Source organism: Aythya fuligula, chromosome 1, assembly GCF_009819795.1.
Source record: "Aythya fuligula isolate bAytFul2 chromosome 1, bAytFul2.pri, whole genome shotgun sequence".
NCBI lineage: Eukaryota > Metazoa > Chordata > Aves > Anseriformes > Anatidae > Aythya > Aythya fuligula.
Window position 1 is genome coordinate 7,162,269 of NC_045559.1, and position 19,912 is coordinate 7,182,180.

At 48.3% G+C, this 19,912-nt stretch overlaps 1 protein-coding gene across 6 annotated transcripts in view; it reads right to left on the minus strand.

Moving 5' to 3' along the window:
- The window catches only part of FRMD4A (FERM domain containing 4A), a 267,652-nt gene that overhangs the window by 33,190 nt on the left and 214,550 nt on the right, over window positions 1–19,912 (minus strand). For all 6 annotated transcript variants that reach the window (XM_032183289.1, XM_032183296.1, XM_032183283.1 and 3 more), the window contains exons 9-11: window positions 16,084–16,149; window positions 15,825–15,882; window positions 13,948–14,034 (exon numbers count right to left, since the gene is read on the minus strand). In XM_032183289.1, coding sequence (XP_032039180.1) covers window positions 13,948–14,034; window positions 15,825–15,882; window positions 16,084–16,149 — 211 coding nt within the window. The remainder of the gene's footprint in view (window positions 1–13,947; window positions 14,035–15,824; window positions 15,883–16,083; window positions 16,150–19,912) is intronic.

Here is a 19,912-nt window from a genome sequence, read left to right on the forward strand (position 1 = left end):
GCGGGGGAGAAGCAGGGGGTGAGGCTCCTCCTCGCAAGCCCTGCCCGCGTCCCTGCCCTCCGCTCCCTCCCGGAGCCGCGCCGGGGGCTGCCCCGCTCCGCCCCGCTCCGCCCGGCCCGGCCCCTTTCCCTTTCCCCTTCCCCTTCCCCTTTCCCGATCCCTTTTTTTCCTTTTCCCTTTCCCCGAGCCCCTTCCCCGATCCCTTTTCCCCTTCCCCATCCCCGTTCCCCGCCGGGAGGCGGGGATGGAGCCGGCTCCGGCTCGCCCCGCGCTCTTTCCACCCGCAAAATAAAGGACGGAAAGCCGGGATCCGGTGCCTTTTGCTTTTAATATTGCATTTCTATTTCAGTTTTGATTTTTTCCCTTCGAGGGTGGGCAGCTGGGCCGACCCCACAGGGCAGAGAAGAGCTCGGAGGGGCGACGGCAGCCTCGCTTTGTAGGGCAGCTGCTTGGGGTGCGGGTCGGTGTCGGGGTGCGGCTCAATATTGGGGTGCTGGGTCCCCAGCCCGGCTTTGACCCCAGCTGCTGGCACCTCAAAATAAGATACAGACAAAACCAACGCTGCCCCGAGCAAGGAGGGAGGCTCGGGGCTGGTTCCCTCGGCCAGGAGCCGAGGCAGCAGAGCTCTCCCTGATTTATGCTCCCTCTGCCACTCCAGGCAGCTCCTGTGCAGTTCCTGCCCGACCCCCAAGGAAGGAGCTGGCTCCTGCCACGCCAAGATAAGCCGCTTGCCAGTGTCAGCGCTCCCGAGATAAGTAAACAGGAGGCGTGATTTGGTTTTGCACCGATGAAGCTCCTAGGGGAGGCGAGAACTCGAAAATAAAGCAAGCCACAGCGGGGACCCGGGCGTTTTCTCTTCACTAGGGGCACGAGCGTTGAAAATAGTTGTGTTTGTGGGAGCTTCCAAGGGTTGTCTTTCTGTATTTTGCTTTTTTTTTTCTTCCTTTCTACGAGTGGACAGCCCCACTGTGCTAAATTTCGGTGTTCCCCCCAGGGCACGCAGTTGCTCGGTGTCCACGGGGTTGTTCCCGTGGTGGGAGGGCAAAGAAAGGAAGGGAGCCAAGGGGGACGGGGAGCTTGAAGGGCTGGGCTTTATGCCCTTGGAGGGCTGATTGATTCCTCCCGTGGAGAAATGAGTCCCTGCGTAAAAGCCACGAGGCCCGGACGGAGCACAGAAATACCTATTATATTCCCTGCCGAGATAGGACGGGCTTGGGGTGAAAGGGTTAAGCCGGGAACTTGCGAGCTGAATGTGAAGCCTGTCTCCCCTCCGAGCCCTCAGCGAGCTTCAGCCGAGCTTCAAAGGCTCCCAAAGGAAGTTTGGGGCCCAAACTCCCGCTGACAACAACAGGGGTCAAGCAGGAGACCGCCACGTGGGCCTCCGAAACATCCCTCTGCACTTCCAGATGCCCGTGCAGACCGCAGAGGGGGGAACGGGGCTGCACAGCACGCGGAGGGGACGCGTTTGGGAGGCTCTCGGACACGTGGAACCCATAAGCGGCTCAAAACCCGGCGGTTCACACCCTGCAGAAATTCTCCCCCCTGTCCCTGCGTCCCCTGCTGTCATTCTGGTGTGGCGCAATGGGAACTGGAAACCCCTTTTTCCAGTTCCTGGGATGCGCTGTGCAGGGAGACGCAGGGATTTGGGGATTTCCTACCCTCAGCCTCCTCCGTGTGGCTCTCGTGCCCTCACCCTGTCCTGTTTTGTCCTCTCAAACCTCCCGGTGCTCGGCTCGTTAGCTGCAGCTCCGTTTCCCTTCGCTGATTAACTCCAACTGTCCAAACACGTGCAGCTCCGGGGGAGCTGTCAGATGGCCAAGCGCAGGCGCCCAGGGACATTTCTTGTGCCCTGGGGTGCCCCAAAAGGCCCCCGCCGCTATCCCAGGGGGGAGCAGGACCCCTGTAGGGCCAGTGCCGTGTGTGCCAGCCCCACACGGATGGCTTGGACACCCAGCAGTGCCCCAAATGGCATTCAACACCTACACCTAACGGTGCTCTCCCTTTGCTGCCCAAATATCATCCAGCCTCCCCCTCCTTTTTGCCCGGGTTGATCCGAGAGGTCTCACCCTTCCTCCTGTCCTGGTTTCCAGGAGGAATCCCACCTGCACGAAGGCGACTGCCCCCAAGAAAACACAACCCCGCAGGAGGAAAACGCCTGATTCCTCCCTCCAGCCAGACCCCCTCATGGAAACGAGCTGTTCCCTTCACTGGTGGCTCGGCTTCCGTGCAGTTTCTAGCAGATGCCATTAATTGGGTGCCAGCTGCACGAGCTGCCGTGAGTGGGTCTTAAATGGAAGTGTAATTTTTACCCATCACGATCCTTTTACCACGCTGCTGCTCGCAGCCTTCACAGGGGAATAAGAGCCGCAGCAGGGAGCTGGTCATAATTTCAGCAGTCTCATGGAAATGCGGCGACAACGGAGGCATGCAGGTTTTGGAAAGCCCGTTTTGGGCTTAGTTTGAGCCAAAGCATCCAAATTCATGGCAGGTTTGCCTCTTCCCACAGAGAAGGGGTCTGGTTTTGTGACATTTGGCTGTCTTTTTTGGTAGATTTTGCCCCCGTGGGTGGGAAGATCTCTATTGGCTTTCCTGGGGTTGTGTCAGGGGCGGAGGGACCCGAAAGTCGAGATGGAAAACCACAGGTCTGGGCTTCCTCAGCCCAAAGGCTCAACCTCACAGCAGGGACAGGGACAGCATGTCCCCAACCACGCTGGGAATGAGGCTTAAGGAGAAAGCCCCTTGGTAACACAGCATGTCCCTGAGAGCACAGCTCCACGGGCCTTTAGAGGCTGCTCTCACTCGGAGCCTGCAGGCAAGGGGGCAATTAGTGGGGCTTGCGGCGGGGCGAGCCGCTGTGATGTGGTATTTCTCCCCCTGGGATCTCTTCTGAGGTCAGCAGCCCGCTTTGGATGGAGCAGCAGCGGGCAGCTTTCAGATGGGAACAATTTCTGGTAGTTGCCATCATTACAGGCTGCGCATGAGCTCATTCGGTCCTCGCTGGATGCTTAAGGAAGCCTCCCTGAGACAGGCTTTTGAGCACAGCTGCACACAAGAGAATGGGAAAGAGGCTGCTAGAAGAGAAGAGAAGAGAAGAGAAGAGAAGAGAAGAGAAGAGAAGAGAAGAGAAGAGAAGAGAAGAGAAGAGAAGAGAAAAGAGAAGAGAAGAGAAGAGAAGAGAAGAGAAGAGAAGAGAAGAGAAGAGAAGAGAAGAGAAGAGAAGAGAAGAGAAGAGAAGAGAAGAGAAGAGAAGAGAAGAGAAGAGAAAAGAGAAGAGAAGAGAAGAGAAGAGAAGAGAAGAGAAGAGAAGAGAAGAGAAGAGAAGAGAAGAGAAGAGAAGAGAAGAGAAGAGAAGAGAAGAGAAGAGAAGAGAAGAGAAGAGAAGAGGAGAATTGCCCTTTTTCCCTCCTCCTCTGAGTCAGAGATTGCGCAGAGGGCTCTGATTCATCCCGACAATATGACTGGAACCAGAGCTATTGCTTGATTTTGCAAGACTGCTTCTCAACCTGCAAACATCCGAGGGGCAGCCCGGGGAATAAATGTTCCCTATCGGACCACGCGTGCCGTTTCTGATGCTTTGGGGCGGCTATGGTGGGGAAAGCAGTACCAGAAATAGCTTTTTTTTTCTTTTTTCTTTTTTTTTTTTTTCAAAGCTGGCAGCTTAGAGAAGGAGCCAGGGGAGGGACCTGAGCCCTCCAGGGTGCGTTGTGGGGAATTCAGGTGCAAGCTACAGGCATATTCTGGTTGCAAAACCCTTCCAAGAGGCCAGCAGGCTCGCCAGGCACCAGATGCTTGCGACTGGTTGCAAAGAGCTGCAGTCAAAGCCCTTCAGACGCAAGCTCCTTTTGTGGTTTGCTAGCTGCTCCCTAATTAAGCTGAGCCTGGAGGAGAGGAGGCCCGGGGATCTGCATCCACTCCAGCCTCGTGAGCCTGAAGAGGGTTTTTTTACCGCTTTTATTGACCGGGGGGATGACGCGGTGGAGTTTGCACCCAGCAGGAGGTAGGGGCAGTGCGAGAGCACGTGAAGAATGCCAGAGGCTCCTGAGGAAGGAGGGAAGGTGTTTGCTGAGTGAGCAGAGGGGAGCGTTTCTGGCTGGGTCCTCATGCCCTGGTGTGGGGAGCAGAGATCGTCGGTAGCTGGTGGAAGGGATGGGACAGAGAGGGTTGTCGAAGGGCAGCCAAGGTGGTTGGTGCCCAGTGCCCTCTGGATTCTGCTTCCTAAAGAAAAATGCCCAAATAATAACACCTGGAGCAATGCTCAGGCTTCTCTGCCTCACGGTGAGGCAGGTTTCCTGATGCTGTCTTCTGCCTGCTGTGCCCAGAGAGCTGGATTTGGCGCTGGGCTGGGCACTGTGCACTGCTGGGGACACGGTGGGAACCAGCAGTCAAACACTAGGGCCGTGAGTAACCTGATTTATCTGGGAAGCTGGCCCAAATTTGAGCAGGAGGCTGGGCTAGAGACCTCCAATGGCCTCCTTGACCTGAATTTCTCTTTGTAAGCATCGAATGAATGACCTGCTGTGACTGCTGCTGGACTCACCGACCTACACAGCATCTCCTGGTCCTTCAAGTCTTTCGGCTTCGTAGATGATTAATGCCTCGTTAAGTCACCCTATGCAGAAGGAACAATTGTCCCTCTAAATCACCACCGTAGCACCTAGACTGAGTGCTCTGAAACCCTTCTAGGAAAGGCAGGGAAACAACGTGGCACGTTTCTAACAGCTCAAATGCAACCCTTTGCTCTCCTACGCTACGGGCAAGAGCCAACCCTGGAGGATTTCCTGGTCCTAAAACTGGTCCTAAACAATGAAACTAAACAATGGCAGCCTCTTCGCAGAACTTGCTTGAGTAAAGCTCCAAACTCCCAAGTCTTTTTTTTTTTTTTTTTTCTTCTCCAGTTTAAAGACAAAGCAAACAGCAACACAAAAAATTCCTCCTCGGGAATGTAATTCCCTCCTCCGAACAAAGCAGCAAGCACAATTCTAGGGTCTGAGTTATGCAGGAGGTCAGGGTGGAGGCTCTGAACGGTCCCTCTCTGGCTTGAAGTTCTGTGGAAATCACAGCTCCAGCCAAGTCAATGGCAGTTTTTGTCCCAGCGATTTCAGCGGGGCCACGGTTTCCGGCCATGGATTTGTGTTCTGCCTCGAGCCAGTCCTGCTGCCATCAATCATACCTCTGTCAAACGAGCCGGAGTGAACGAGGAAGGGTTTGATCCACCACCTCGGCTCAAACAAACGGGATCTTGTTTCGCTGGCAGATTTACCAGCAGATTTCCACGGGCTGTCACCTCTGAATTAGCGTGACCCGGCGCTCGGGGTGCCCCCCGGGTCAGGAGATGAGGATGCTGCTGCACCATAACCCAGCCCTCCCTCCTGCCATACTTCCCTTCATTCCCGTACTTCTATTAGTTTGGGGCATTTCTTTCCTTTTTCTCTTTTCTGGAACAAAAAAATAAAAGGTTTCCTGTGTGGTTTGATGTGGGGAAGCAACCCCACCAATGATCTTCCCAGAGGCTCGCTGTCCTCCCTTCCCCCAAGGAAGGAGGGAGCGGTTTGGCTAAGCAGGACTTTTGGTGGTCTGTCAGCAATCCCAGCTCACTATCTAATTACTTCTTCCCCTCAGGCTTTGGGACTCTTTTTTTTTTTTTTTTTTTTTTTTGGCCAAACCATTTCTGGTCCAACTCGAGATCCTTTTTGCTGCGTGCTGTTCTCATGGGACCACCCCACCAAACAATTCTGGCCTGAGCAAGCAGAAATGGCATCTTGGTCTATATAATCACCACTCCGCCTTCATTTCCATTCTGGAGAGATGATTCCCTATTAAATTTCAGAGTGGGTCATTGGCTCCGAGTGACAGCAAAGCATCAGATCTCAGAGCGAAGAGCCGTTATTTGGACAAAACATTATTTGCCTACATCAAGTCACTTGATATTGGTGTCTATAGCTGTATACACCCCGGGAGATCAGACTTTGATCTTATAGCTGACCAAACCCACCTACAATGCACAGACATTTGGCAGATGCTGTTAGATGTTGCGCTGCTGTCACCACGCTGAGTGCATCTTGATCAATACATCTATAGAGAACTTTTCTTACTGATTCTTATATTTTTTTTCCTCCCTTTTTTCTCCTCTATGTGCACATCCAAGTGACTTTCTGACACACTGTTCTATGTCTCGCATAAAGGATGCCCAAGCTATTGCCCAGGAGCCAGCTATGGCTCACTCCAATGATTTATGCCACTCTCTTACCTGAAGATCCCCGTGCTTTCTCCAGCTAAAGGGGATTGGGCTAGATGATTGAGGACTAAGGGATTGGGCTAGATGATCTTTCAAGGTCCCTTCCAATCCCTAACATTTTGTAAAGCACATCCACCTTGGAACCCCAACACAGGAACACCCATCCCCACCCCCTGCCCAGTCATGGGATGATGATGCACAAACCGATTGGATTGTGTGCCTGAAAATACACCTGCCATGCAGGGTTTCTGCTTATAGGGTCCTACAACAGCAGGAATCCCATACACATGGCAAGGGGCTGCCATGCGTGACCTTCTGAGCCTCCTGCCCAGGCCACTCACTTCAAGATGCTTCAGATTTGCAGCCACTGAACTCCTGCCTGGCTTCAAGAGATGTCCAGACCTTTGGAGCAGCAAGTCCTGGTGAGCTGAGACAGCATTTGGGAAGGGTGAGGAGCCTGCTGCCACTTCAGAGCCAAGCACGAGTGCTTGAGGAAGCCCTGGTCTCGCTCCAGATCTCTTCCCTAACTCCAGGGTGCTGAGCTCCAATTTGTTTCACCTCGTGCTGTCAGAGTGATTTGTCTTCACATCTTGTTGAAGCTCCTGCTGTGAGCTGCAGAATCATTTAAGACTTGACGGCTGCTTTAGTAGGGAAATACCCTTTAAGACGTGAATATGACACTTAGAGCAAGTGGATTTTACTTTGATGGGTACTCCTGTATTTTGTGAATGCGGATTCTTGCAGCAAACCCTGGGATTTTATGCCTGACAGTATCACCACATACACCAAACCCCAAAATAGTGCCGGCTTGCTTATAAGACAGCAGTGCCCCAGGCTATGTGTTAGTGCTTACAAGCATTATAGGTGATGGAGGAATCCATCTACATCGATAAAGGAAACTGAGCATGACTGTTGTATGACTGGCTAGCACATTTTTAGAAGTCACTTTATCTAATCAGTCTCCTTAGCCACAACCTCCTTAGCTGTCTGAGATCAGCCCTGTTTGGGAGAGACACTGAACCAAAATTTTACTAGCTTATGTATGAGAAGAAGTGGTGCTTATGTACCTTATAGTTAATTCATCCTGATTCAGCCACGGCAAATTCCATGGAGCCAACTCTTTCTGTCTTGTCCTGAGCTGTGAAGTCCTCGTCTCACTCCACAAAGTCGTTGTGTAGGTGAATGATAGTTTCTTTCTCTGGTCACTGTGATTTATACCCAGCTCCTACAGCTGTGCTGGTGGTGCTGACTGTGGGCTGGATGGTGAATGGGACTGGGAACTGCTCAAGGTTAAAAGTGGCTGCTCTTTTTTGGCTGGGTTACGCTGAGCCCTGATCACTTTGCTGGAGCAGTTTCCTTCTCTGGGCTGGGATGGGATAGGAGAGTGGTGAAGGCCACTGAAGCTGGTACTGCTGCCAGAAGTATTCACTAAATCACAGCCTAGTGCCACGTCCAGCCAAACCCTGTGGAAATTCTCCATCTTGGGGACAAAATCCTGCTTCCCAGCTCAATGCACTTTGATCCGATTTATTCATCTCCCAACCATCTTGGCAATTTTTTGGCCCAGTGGGGTGCAGTGGCAAGGCTGAGTGGGGTGCTGAGGACAAGTAGAGGAAGAAAGCAAAAAGGAGAAAAGCCTGGTGCTGGGTGGAGGGCACTCCAAACTGAAGCAAGCAGCCTCCAAATAGGTGCTACTGAGGACACGTTTCAGCAGGGAAAGGCCTTAAACTATGGGTGCTCTTCGGTGGCCACAGGTCTGGGTCTTAGATGTTGATACAAAAGGAAATGGGGTGAGCAACCTCCCCCACAAGAAGGACCAGCAGGGTGAGGAACCTCACTTTGTGTCTGTCTCCCTCCTCCAGTGCACCGCATTTCCAAGCACTAAACCAAGACTGAATTACTGCACTATAAAACGAGCTGAACCTGCCGTGACCTGAAGACTGGTTCAGTTTACAGCCGAGTCCATAATCCAAAAAGCATGAAGGATCAGCCAAGGGAAGAGAAATAAAACCGTTGAGCAGAAGGAGTCAGCAGGTAGTCCTTAACAGCCAGCTAATCACGGTGAATAATTTATTACAGCGATGCCACTGAGACTCCACTAGCTTTTAAGCCAGCATTTCCTGGAAGTGTTTTCTGCTCCTCTTGCATCACTTGTAAATTTTAAATATTTTATCCCTGTCTGCTGTGCAAAGATGATTGCAAATGTCTTAGGAAATAATGCTGTTCTAAGAAAGGCCCAATTAGCCACGAGGACGATACGCTGTGTCCGACCCCAGCTGGTTGTGGGTGTGCTAGAGAAAGGCCATTCTTTTCTCCATACACCCCGTGGCATGCCAGTGAGAGGAGTGCTACACGTGCTCCATGCCTCTGACAACAGAAAGCAACTCGCTGCCAAATCAAACACCCTCCGTGAGTGTGAGGGTTGATGGCACCTCTCAAAATCCTGCCTGAATATTACCAATTCAGCGTTGTAACTCCGGATAGAGGGGTCGCCCACACCCACCCCCAGTCTTACCTTTAACCCTTCTATGCTCTTTATCTTTAATGCTTCACGTGGCAAGGATTTAGGCAAGTGAATTGGGCTCCCTTTAACTTATTTGAAACGTTTCTTTCACCTTTTTGGCTGTTCTGATGGTCTTCTCCGATCAGCCGGGATAGGGACCAATTTGTCAGCTTCCTCCTCCCCAGCATTCATTAGTTTCTCTAAATTTCACATCAAGCCCTACTTTGTGTTTTTTTTTTTTAAGTTACTGGCCTGTCATTCCTTCACCACAGGAAGCACAAGTTTAACCACTCCATCAATGAAATTACTGACTTGACAGTGCTTCATTATGCCCTAAAGCGGAGAGGATCGCTATTTGTTCTGCAATAAAAAGGCTCTTAATTAGGCTGTTGCTCCTCCTGTGTAAATATCTCATTTTGCCTCTGGAACTGGGAAAGTTCACTCTGTCTCTTGCTGTTTGCAAAAGGCCAAGTGACATCACGCAGCAATCTTTCACTTGCTGGACAAAATTAACGTGCTGATTATTTTGTTCCTGCTGGTGACGAGCAGGTGATTTGTCTTCAATCAGACCCATCGAGTACTGATTTTGCCCGTGCTTTGTGTTGCTTGGCAGGATGGCTCCAGCTCAGCTCTTCTTTTCACATGTGTAAATCAAGCTCTCACTGTTGTTTTGGATTTCCAACAAACACTGCATATTAAATTCTTCTACAATGAGAGTCCATCGTTTTGTGGTGACATTGCGGCAAGGGATAAAGTATTTTCACAGCATGCTTAGTTTGATCTCAGAGAAAGGATAATGCGGGGAAGAAATGGCAGAAATGGATGTCTGGCTGTCACAGGGGAAATTTTTGTCAAGCTATATCTGAATTTTGGGATGCCCCACATTTTATCTCATTTCCAAAACTATTCTTTTTGGATTCTCTTCAGTCCACCAGAGAATGAGAACACTGATAATGTTTATGAGCCTGAAAAAAAAAGGCTCACCCTAAGTTTCTTAGCCACTAGCTTCTGGTGAAAGAAAATCAGATAACACCACAGAGTGGTATATCTTTCAGGGCAACCAAACCGTACCAGGCTCTCTTTAAGGTCATTTTATTTTTGGTGGTAAGTTAAACAATTTATCTGTCCGTTTGTTGGAAGTCCTTTGGCTGACTTTGTTCATCATTCATTCTTCAGCTTTGAGTTAATTGTTTACTAACTGCTAAGCTTGTGTGACTGAAAGATGCCTTTGGGCTCTTATGGCAGTGCCAATATCCCCCTAGAACAACAGAGACGTGCCTGGTGCTACTGCAGCTGCTGGAACATGCAGATCTCACAGCTACAGGCTACAGCACTGCTGCTTCATGCACGGGTCTCTCGGGATGGAGTGGAGTTATGTTCCTACCTGCTGATTAAAATGAACCAACGCACCTGGACAATATAGCCGCAGAGAGGCTTATTCTTGCTGAAAACCTGGCTCCAAAGAATTTGCTTTGGTTTATCATGAATTTTGGAAGGTGCTGGCCCAAGATGGTGGGTCTTGAGCCCAACAGGACAGTGACTCCTTTGTGATGTGCTTTTCCAAGGCACACCAGGATTGAAGGGCCCTTTCCCTTCACAGGGAAGAGTTTGTAGAAGCTACGTCCTCACCAATATAGAAGGAGATGGATTCTATCCATCCCAGAAGCTGTGCACTGCTGCTACAAAAATGACCCAAGTTCTGCAAGCCACTGGTGAACTTCTAGCATGCCTCGACATCCTGGAGGATGTGCAGGACAACATCTAGCAGGACATTCTCTAGCAGGACAGAAGCCATCTTTCCATATTCTCTTTTTCAGCTGCAGTGATGGATTTTGTTACGTGTACTCACATGAGACTGAAACTTTTGTGTTTATTTAGCACCTAAGAACGAACTGCTGTCTGATCGTAACTGCTATGGACCAAACCTGTGTTTAAACAGTGAGCATTTCAGAGGCAGCCTTTGGCAGGGCTTACTGAGTCTGGGAGCTAGCCCCTGGATGTACAGGGAGAACGATATGCCTCGAAGTGATGGCTTTGGTTAGCTTTGGGGCTTCCACAGATCGAGGCAGGAGGGAACATAAAAATAGAAGCTCAGAGTCCCATTAGGCTCTGCAGCCCAGCACAAGCTGCATTCCAGTTTAATGGCCCTGCATTCCTGCCTGAACCACCTCCAACTAGGTGCCAGATACCCATCTCAGCTGCACCCCCAGTAATGCTGGAGGACTTCTGCCTCTGCTGCCAGCAAGATCAGGTTCTGGCCCCACGTCAGCCCCAATTCTCCTCTCCAGACTCATGCAACTCGCTGACAAACCCAGTTAGCTTTCTGGAGACACGTGGCTGGTTTACTTCAGCAATTTAATAAAAACATGGTTTTGACTGCCTGCTAATGGGATCTCCCGAGCTAGGCTCAGCTGCTTAGTGTGGGTTACAGTTTTACTTGCAAACACAGTAAGCATGGAAATCTATCTTGGATGACATCATAGGAAAACATTACCAGCTCCCTTAGAAGACAAGCAAGGTTTTTGCATGCATTTTATATAAATGCCTTGATTTCAGCTGGTTTCTCGCTACAATTTTCTGCTTGTGTTTCTTCCAAGGCAGATTTATTTTTCCGTTGCATTTTTTTTTCAGTTTGTTTCTGGTGTTGGCAATGTGAGGGGATGAAACGATAAATATCAGAAAAGACACAATCTACTCCCTCCTCCCCTCTAATTTTACCTTGCAGAAAAGTTCATCAAAGCTCGCCCCTCCCTTTTGCACAGCGGAGACTGGAACCAGCCCATTCTGGTGCAGTGAAATGAACCAGATCCTGTGGTAGGCTCCCAGATACCAGGGTTATCAAGTGCAATTTTACAATTTAATTACCAGGGAATTAAACACTGCGCTTCACTGAGGCTGTTGGGTTGCTCTCGCCAGAGGGTTTTACCACCTGTGTGGGGTAAGAAGTCTTTTATACTTGGTCTTCTGAGGGTAACAGCACACAACAGTGAAATTTTGAAGCCTTAGCTACTCTGTATATGTCCAGTCCCTGCTTTAGTCTGTGCATTTGGGAATACCCCGACCAACAGATGGGGTTTGAGAGCATCATCATCATCGTCATCTAGGCTGCCTCTTCACTGCTGTTGTCTCTGGATTGTGGCAATGAACAAACTTGAGCCTGGAAATTCCTACTCTCCCCTCCCACCCAACCTTCCCTCTCTCACTTATGACCACTTCTGCTAAGCTGCAGAAATTCTCAGTGGTTTACACGTCAGGCGGCGTTAATGTTTGTAGTTTCCTGGATTTCAAACATAATTTGCTGAGAAAAAAAAAAAAAAATCTGAATAAAGAGAAACCCCCTAGCTTTTAGGATTATGCTTGGAGAAAAAGGGTGGGAGATGCCCATGGTCTTTCTGATTCTAGAGGCAATGGGAGAGCTAGAGGCAGGTTACGGGGGACACAGAGAGCACAACGAAGATGCTTTCAAGCTCTAAAACTGGTGCTACAGATCAGATCACCATGTGCAGCTGAGAAAAAAGTAGAGAAGCCAAGAAAGGAGACTTGACTCTTAGGTGGAAATGGATGTCTTATCTCTTGAAGTTGGAGTACCGAGCCTCATTTCTTCTTTCTTCTGATGCTCTCCCCTAACGCTCTCATCCCATCAGGGCTGAAAAAAAAAAGGCTATAGCTTCTGGATGGTTGAGTCCTACCATGGCAAGGCACTGTTTTCCTCCAAAGTAATGTTTCTGCCACTAAGACTGACCTCTGAAGGTGTGTCTTAAGGACATATCTTCCCCAGGGGGTTGGCACTGTTGGAGATGTGTGGGTGCAAACACCTCGTCTAGGCACGTTTTAAATTATCACGTGTGAGTACAACTTGCCCTGCAGGTAATGATTGATCCCAAACAGATATGTCTTTTAGAGCACAGGTGCTCTGTAAAGATCCCCTTCCTCCCCTCATCCTCATTCACTCCTTCAGTGAGTAAAAAGCCCCATGAACAGCCTTCAGTGAACAAAAGGCCAGTCAAAGAGCCTACCACCTCCTGCTGCCTCCTTAGCAGTTATTTTTTCTACTAAAACCTTGCTTTTAGTTTATTTTAACAGAAGGTGCTATCCTTGAGGACCAGGCAATGTATGACTTGAATGTGATCAGAGGAGGGAAAAGAAAGGGAAGGGGACACCTTGGCACAGAGACGACACAAAGAGAAATGCAGTGTGTTAATTCAGCATTTTGATCTCCAGAAGAGCTGCCTGGGTGCTCCGAACCTTCCAGTTCTGAGACCTTGCCTCCTGACATCCCCACGGGTTTGCAATACAACAAATACTGTTGCTGATAGACTGTCCATACCAGCCTGCAGAGATGAGCTTTTTTTGTACTGGACTGCATCCTACGTAGCAATATCAGAGCACACGGGTCTGCCTGGCTGGATGAGCTCAGGAGACCAAAACCATTCTCCTCCCTAATGAACAGGATATTTGGCAGCTGGATTTCTCAAAAGATGCCTTGAAAGTCTCACTAAAAATAGCAACAAGGAGACCGGAACAGCCAGTCATCAATGACTAAGCACTAGTTTTATGATCAGATCTTCATGCGCTCTGCCTTGATTTGTGAACTGTCTCAAAGTAAAGTTCCTAAACAAATTGGATACTGGACAGAAACCTTTTAATGCATTTTCTTTAGGCACGTGATGAAAGTCTTCTTACCCTATTAGCTTGACATTAACTCTTCAGCTGGTAAAAGCATTGCTTGTCAAATGTAATGCTACTCTGGGGAGAACCAGATCTTTTCTTGTTGTAATACATGGAAGAAGCTTTCCTGTCTCAACTCCCCTCTCCCTCTCTCAGACTATTTATGGCTTGACAACAGGCTATTAGAAGGTGCTTAGGTCAGCTGAGCACCTTCAGTCCCACCACAGTTAGTGGGCTGAAAGGTCTGCAGAACCCTAGAGCACCAGTCCTACTGTTCCCATTTCTGTCTTACGAACCACACTAGAAAGAAGCATAAGGCACAGGATTCGATGTCACTTATTGTCCCCCCATACCACAGCATTTAATGAGTGAAGAGCTCCTTTTATCCGTTGATTCTCTGCAGATATTCAAAGTTTGGGAGAAACTTCACATCCTTCAAAATCACACGAATCAATGCCAGCACTTGCCATACATCACACCCTCAATTCAAGCTATAACATGAGAGGCAAGCCCAGACCTTAACAGAAAAGTAAACACTTACCTTTCTTGGTTTCACTTTGTCGTGGTAGTCGTATTGAAAAATTCCTTTGTAGCTAAGTCCTAACCACCAAGGAATTCCCTGCTTGTCCTGAAAGAAAAAAAAATAGAGCTAAACTGAATGGGAAGAGGAAATGCTGGAGATTTCCTGGGTTGTATTTCAAGGTAAATATTTGTTTCTAAGCAATGTCCTTGAATGTCATGGGTGCCATTAAATGGCCCTGGCTGAATTACCTCAAGTCGCAAAGCTCCTCAGTGTTAAAGAGAGATCTTTTTCATTTTTAGCTATGACATCGAAAACCATTTAGAATGCATCACCTGCGATCGAGTTACTCAAAATGTTGCCAGGGGAGGTTTGGCATTAGTCCCTCGTGCAGTGGTACATCCTCTTTCTCTACCATGTAAATTATTCAGTCTGAACACTCAGAGATCGGAGAGGAAGGAAAGAGAATCAGCCAGCTGACTTGAATTATGTGGAGGGATTTTAGCATTAATCTTGAAAATGAAGCAGTAATGGGATCTGAGAGCTACCAAGTGATAAGGTCTGACAGGCTTGGACCCAACTGCTTTGTGTCTGAGTGCGCAATAAAATGGCCTTGTGGAGTAATGGCTGATATCTGATACTAGCCCCTTAGCAATTTACTGAACTGGAGTCCTCAATGAAATTACATCTGTTCTGTTAATGCGATAAAGAAAGGCAGGGTAAAACCCAGCTAAACCAAACCCCCCACATCAAGCAGAAGCAAAACCTATTATGTGCAATATTTGTTGCCTCACTGATGCTCACTGGCATTTACTGATCATGGAGAGTTCACTGGAACAGCTCTCAAGAGCTTGCAGGCTTGGACATGCAGCCCGATCCATCCGATCTTGCTTGGTCTGGAGTAGTCCAAGAGATGCAGAGGGTATTGGAGTGATCCTAGCCTCTGGTAAAAGATGAGGCTAACGTGTTTCACAAAATTCCTTGCACATTAGCAGGAACAGACCAGGAAAGCACATCTCCCTGAGACAGGTACTGTCAGATCGTTGTGTTTTTATGGTAGCCCACGTGTGGGAGATGTATGCAAAGCCCCTATGATCCGTGCAGAGAGATAATGATGAAGCACAGCAAAACTTCAGGGGTGATAAATGGGGGAATACGCTGTGGAGGGTGTGGATCTAGCTTTCTCTATATTCTTATTGATTTCTCTACTTAAGAAAAATAATAACTCTTCACAGCTGGTCAGACAGGGAAGCAGTGATAGTAGTATGAGACTGGAAAATTTGGTGATAAATCACTAAACAAAAGAAATAAGGAATTTCAGGAATAGCTGCACGAAATTCACACAGTTAGAAGCAGAGAATGATTTTGTGTGTGGAGGGGTACAACACACCATCCCTAGAATACGCTCTAGTGTTTTGGCATTAAAAGGGTGTACTCCATCTGTATCCATCTTCTATCTCAAGTGAAGGGAGCTGGCGTCTGCAGATTATGGCTGGCCCTAGTTAGTTGCTCTTGGATGTGCGGGTTAGGAAAAATCTGACCTTGTGGAACTACGAAAAGGAGTGGAACACTGAGCCTGCCAGCAGAGTGGCTGCTGGTCCCTTTGGTGCTGGTTCACTGGCATCACCAGAGCTTGCTGCTGCCTGTGAGCTGAACATCTCTAGCACAACAGAAAGACTGCGAGAGTTTTATCTTGAAGAACAGGATTTTCCTCTGGGGAGCTATATTTACCAAACATTCACTACTCACTTGAAATAAGTTTATCCTACTACAGGAAGCGAAACAAGACTTTAGCAATAGGCATTGTACTCTGAAAGCAGGATGGTTATTTGCACCTCTCCCCCTTCCTCTCCACAGTCAGTTTAATTCAATAAATAAACCTCATTTGTAGCACGTACCTTTACTGCGTAATAATGCACTCCATATGTTGGGAGGGATTCTACAATGCTCATGTAACTGCAAAACAACACATAAGAGAAGAACGTGTCTGAGAAGCTGAGAGAATGATCTGAAGTGCTTAAATAAGAAGTAAGTAACTACTTAAAAAATAAAGCATTAGATGAGATTTGAGGCATAGTTACATATTGGTTTTACAGGCCAGTATATACATTTCCTGATAAAACAAAGGTCACCAGAAGTTGCTTTTATTTCACTTACTTTACAATTGCTTGACCTCTTGTCTGACCGTTTAGTTTCTTGTAATGTTCAATGACTCGGTCCTCACTGGAAAGGAAGAAATGAGATGTTACATTTAAAGGCAGTATCATGACTTACTCACAAACACGCTATCTATTTGTAGATACTTTTCCCTCTCCACGTTACTCTCCTTATCTACAAATGGTGCCTACAGTGTTGTAGAGCATGGCAAAGAGATGTTTGCTGCTCAAGCTTTACCCTAGCTGGTGCAACTTCTTTCCAAGCCCACCGAGTTCTCTTAGTGAGCAAAGCTTTCTGAAATTGGTGGCCACTAATAGCCCTAAACTCCACAGATTAGTCCTCACTGCAGCTACACAAAACCATCTCCAGGAGAGCTAGTGGCAGTACTGTGAGACATCTCCCTCAGCAAGGAGTTAAATTCCCAATGTACACGGAGGCAACGTCTGCGGCAGGGAATGTGTCCAAGCCACTCAAAGTTGGGTCCCTTTACTGTTAAAGTATCGATGTGCCTTTGCATATTTCTTGGTTATATTAACTTGCTTTCCCTCAGGCAACGCTTGGCCATGTCCTGGCAGTTAGCATGGGTCAGGACCCATTCCCAGTGCTGCTTTGGAGACTAAGAGAGTTTCATGGCACAGAAGGAGGGCTTTCTGTGCCAGCAGAGAACAGTTCTACGTGTGTTTGATAAATGCAGACATTCACCTCTACACAGTAGAGATGCAAGACCCAAGAGCAGGTCAGCATGCCCCAGATGACAGAGACATCTCTACGCTCACCTTTAAGGAATCTCATTCCTGTTCTCTGGTGAATGAGCCCAGAACCGGAGCGATTGGATGCTTTCAATCATGTGTCAGCAAGGTGACAGCATGGCAAAGCATAAGCCAACGTCCTCCTTTCAAAGGCTCTCTCTTTTGATTTTAATAGCATTCTGCTTCATCTACAGCCATGCAACTCATGACAGCCTACAGGTTTGGTACTTTCAGGCTAGTCTGACTTTGGATCTTTAATTTCCAGCAGTGTGATGCCCACAGGACCAGCTCTGCTCCATCGGCATGGCAGAATGCCCAAGTCCTCATTCCTAAACCCGATCTCTCGCTCCTCATCTTGTCACTTCAAGAACAAGGAGTCTGTTGAGCCTCCCGGAGGTACATTACAGAACTTGCTAGGGCAAGAGGAAGGAAACCTGAACTGCCTACATGTCACCTTTCTGCCCTCCCCACCTTGCAGGGCACAAGCTTCCAGTGGCATTGGGTGGCCAGCTAATGCCATCATGCTGCGTGTAGTTTAGGTCAATGAGAATGAGCATTGCTCCTTCCCTGCATTTCCTAGGTCTTGCTGGACCTTTAAGGGCAACCACACGGTTCTCCACGATGTGGTGATCCTTCCCCAGGCAGAACTGAAGCTGTTTTTGCTGAGTAGACCCTCAGAATAATTTTAATGCTTAGAAAATACCCGTAAGGAAATTCAGCAGCTATGAAACCATATCCAGCCCGCTGATCCGAGCAAGTTCCACAGATGTTCTGGGCGTGCACATGAAGGCAGAGCCCAGCTCTCCTGCTACGATTATCATAAACAGGATTACTTTTGGAGAAGTAACTGAATTACATGAGTGTTCAGGACTGGAAGATCTCCAAACCCCATCATTTTTAATAAAAAAGATGGACAGAGAGGGCTTACAGCCCTTCGAAATTACCTCGTAAACCCACAATTACATGGGGATGCAATTCCTCTCTGTCTCAGACAGGAACAAACCAGGAGTGACTTCTCAGAAACCAGTGGAGTTTCTCCAGCAGAAAATGCTCTTAGCTTTGGTTTCTGCTCTGGGAATTTATCAGAGAGGTCGAGCTCTGATATCGGTGCTGCTCAAGGAAAGGAGAGGGGCACCCACCTGCTGTTACCTCATGTGATTCTGGGTGGGCTCTGCTTTCTCACAGAGGATTATTCTAAGGTTCTGGATATGTTCCTAAACCATACTCCTCTGGAAGTTGTCGTGGTTTAACCCGGCTGGCAGCTAAACACCACGCAGCCGTTCGCTCACCCTCCCCCCTCCCTCTCTGGGACGGGGGAGAGAAATGGAAAGTGAAGCCCGTGAGTTGAGATAAAGACAGTTTAATAAGACAGGAAAATAATAATAATAATAATAATAATGATGATACAATGGTGATAATACGAAAGTAATAATAGTATGTACAAACAAGTGATGCACAATGCAATTGCTCACCACCCGCTGACCGATGCCCAGCCTAACCCCGAGCAGTCCGGCCCCCTCCCCCCGGCTAGCCACCCCTATATATTGTTTAGCATGACGTCAGATGGTATGGAATACCCCTTTGGCTAGTTTGGGTCACCTGTCCTGGGTCTGTCCCCTCCCAGCTCTTACTGCACCCCCCAGCCTGCCCGTTGGCAGGACAGAGCAAAGGCTGAGATGTCCTTGGCTTAGTATAAGCACTGCTCTGCAACAATTAAAGCATCGGGGTGTTATCAGCACTCTTCTCATTCTAAGCCAAAACACAGCATTCCACCAGCTACTAGGAAGAAAATTAATTCTGTGCTAACTGAAACCAGGACATCTATCCACCCCTTATTCCATACCATTTATGTCATGCTCAGGTTACACTCTTTTCCATACATTCTAATTAGTCACCTATAGTAATCATGGTAGTGATAATATACAGTATAATATACTATTTAACATGGTGCAATTCAGTTCATGGGCTATTCTCACCCAGTATTAAATCTCCTTGAGGTACACACCGGACCTCTCCGTTCTTTTGCATTACCCACCAAGTATATCCAGGTCCCTGAGCGAAAACAATTCCACGAATAGGTTTGCCTTTTCCTGAGGCAGGAGTAGCCCAGACTGTTTTACCCAGCATATTTTTTACATGCACTACAGGAACTTTATCCCCATCTACAGTACGTAACAGGTTTGATTGGGCAGGTCCAGCTCGGTTGGTAGATCCCCTAGTATTGACTAACCAGGTGGCCTTTGCCAAATGCGTATCCCAGTTTTTGAACGTCCCAGCGCCCATTGCTTTCAAGGTAGTCTTTAACAGGCCATTGTATCGTTCAACTTTCCCGGAGGCTGGTGCATGATAGGGGATGTGATACACCCATTCAATACCATGTTCTTTGGCCCAAGTGTCTATAAGGTTGTTTCGGAAGTGAGTCCCATTGTCTGATTCTATTCTTTCTGGGGTGCCATGTCGCCATAGGACTTGCTTTTCAAGGCCCAGGATGGTGTTCCGGGCGGTAGCATGAGGCACAGGATATGTTTCCAGCCATCCGGTGGTTGCTTCCACCATTGTAAGTACGTGGCGCTTGCCATTGCGAGTTTGAGGGAGTGTGATGTAATCAATCTGCCAGGCCTCTCCATATTTATATTTCAGCCATCGTCCTCCATACCAAAGAGGCTTTGACCGTTTGGCTTGCTTGATTGCAGCACATGTTTCACAGTCATGAATAACCTGTGCTATAGCGTCCATGGTCAAGTCCACCCCTCGATCACGAGCCCATCTGTATGTTGCATCTCTACCTTGATGGCCTGAGGTGTCATGGGCCCATCGGGCTATAAATAATTCACCTTTATGCTGCCAATCCAGGTCCACCTGAGCTACTTCAATCTTAGCAGCCTGATCCACCTGCTGGTTGTTTTGATGTTCTTCAGTAGCCCGATTCTTGGGCACATGAGCATCTACGTGGCGTACTTTCACAGCCAAGTTCTCTACCCGAGCAGCAATATCTTGCCACAATGCAGCAGCCCAGATAGGTTTGCCCCTACGCTGCCAGTTGTTTTGCTTCCATTGCTGTAACCATCCCCACAGGGCAT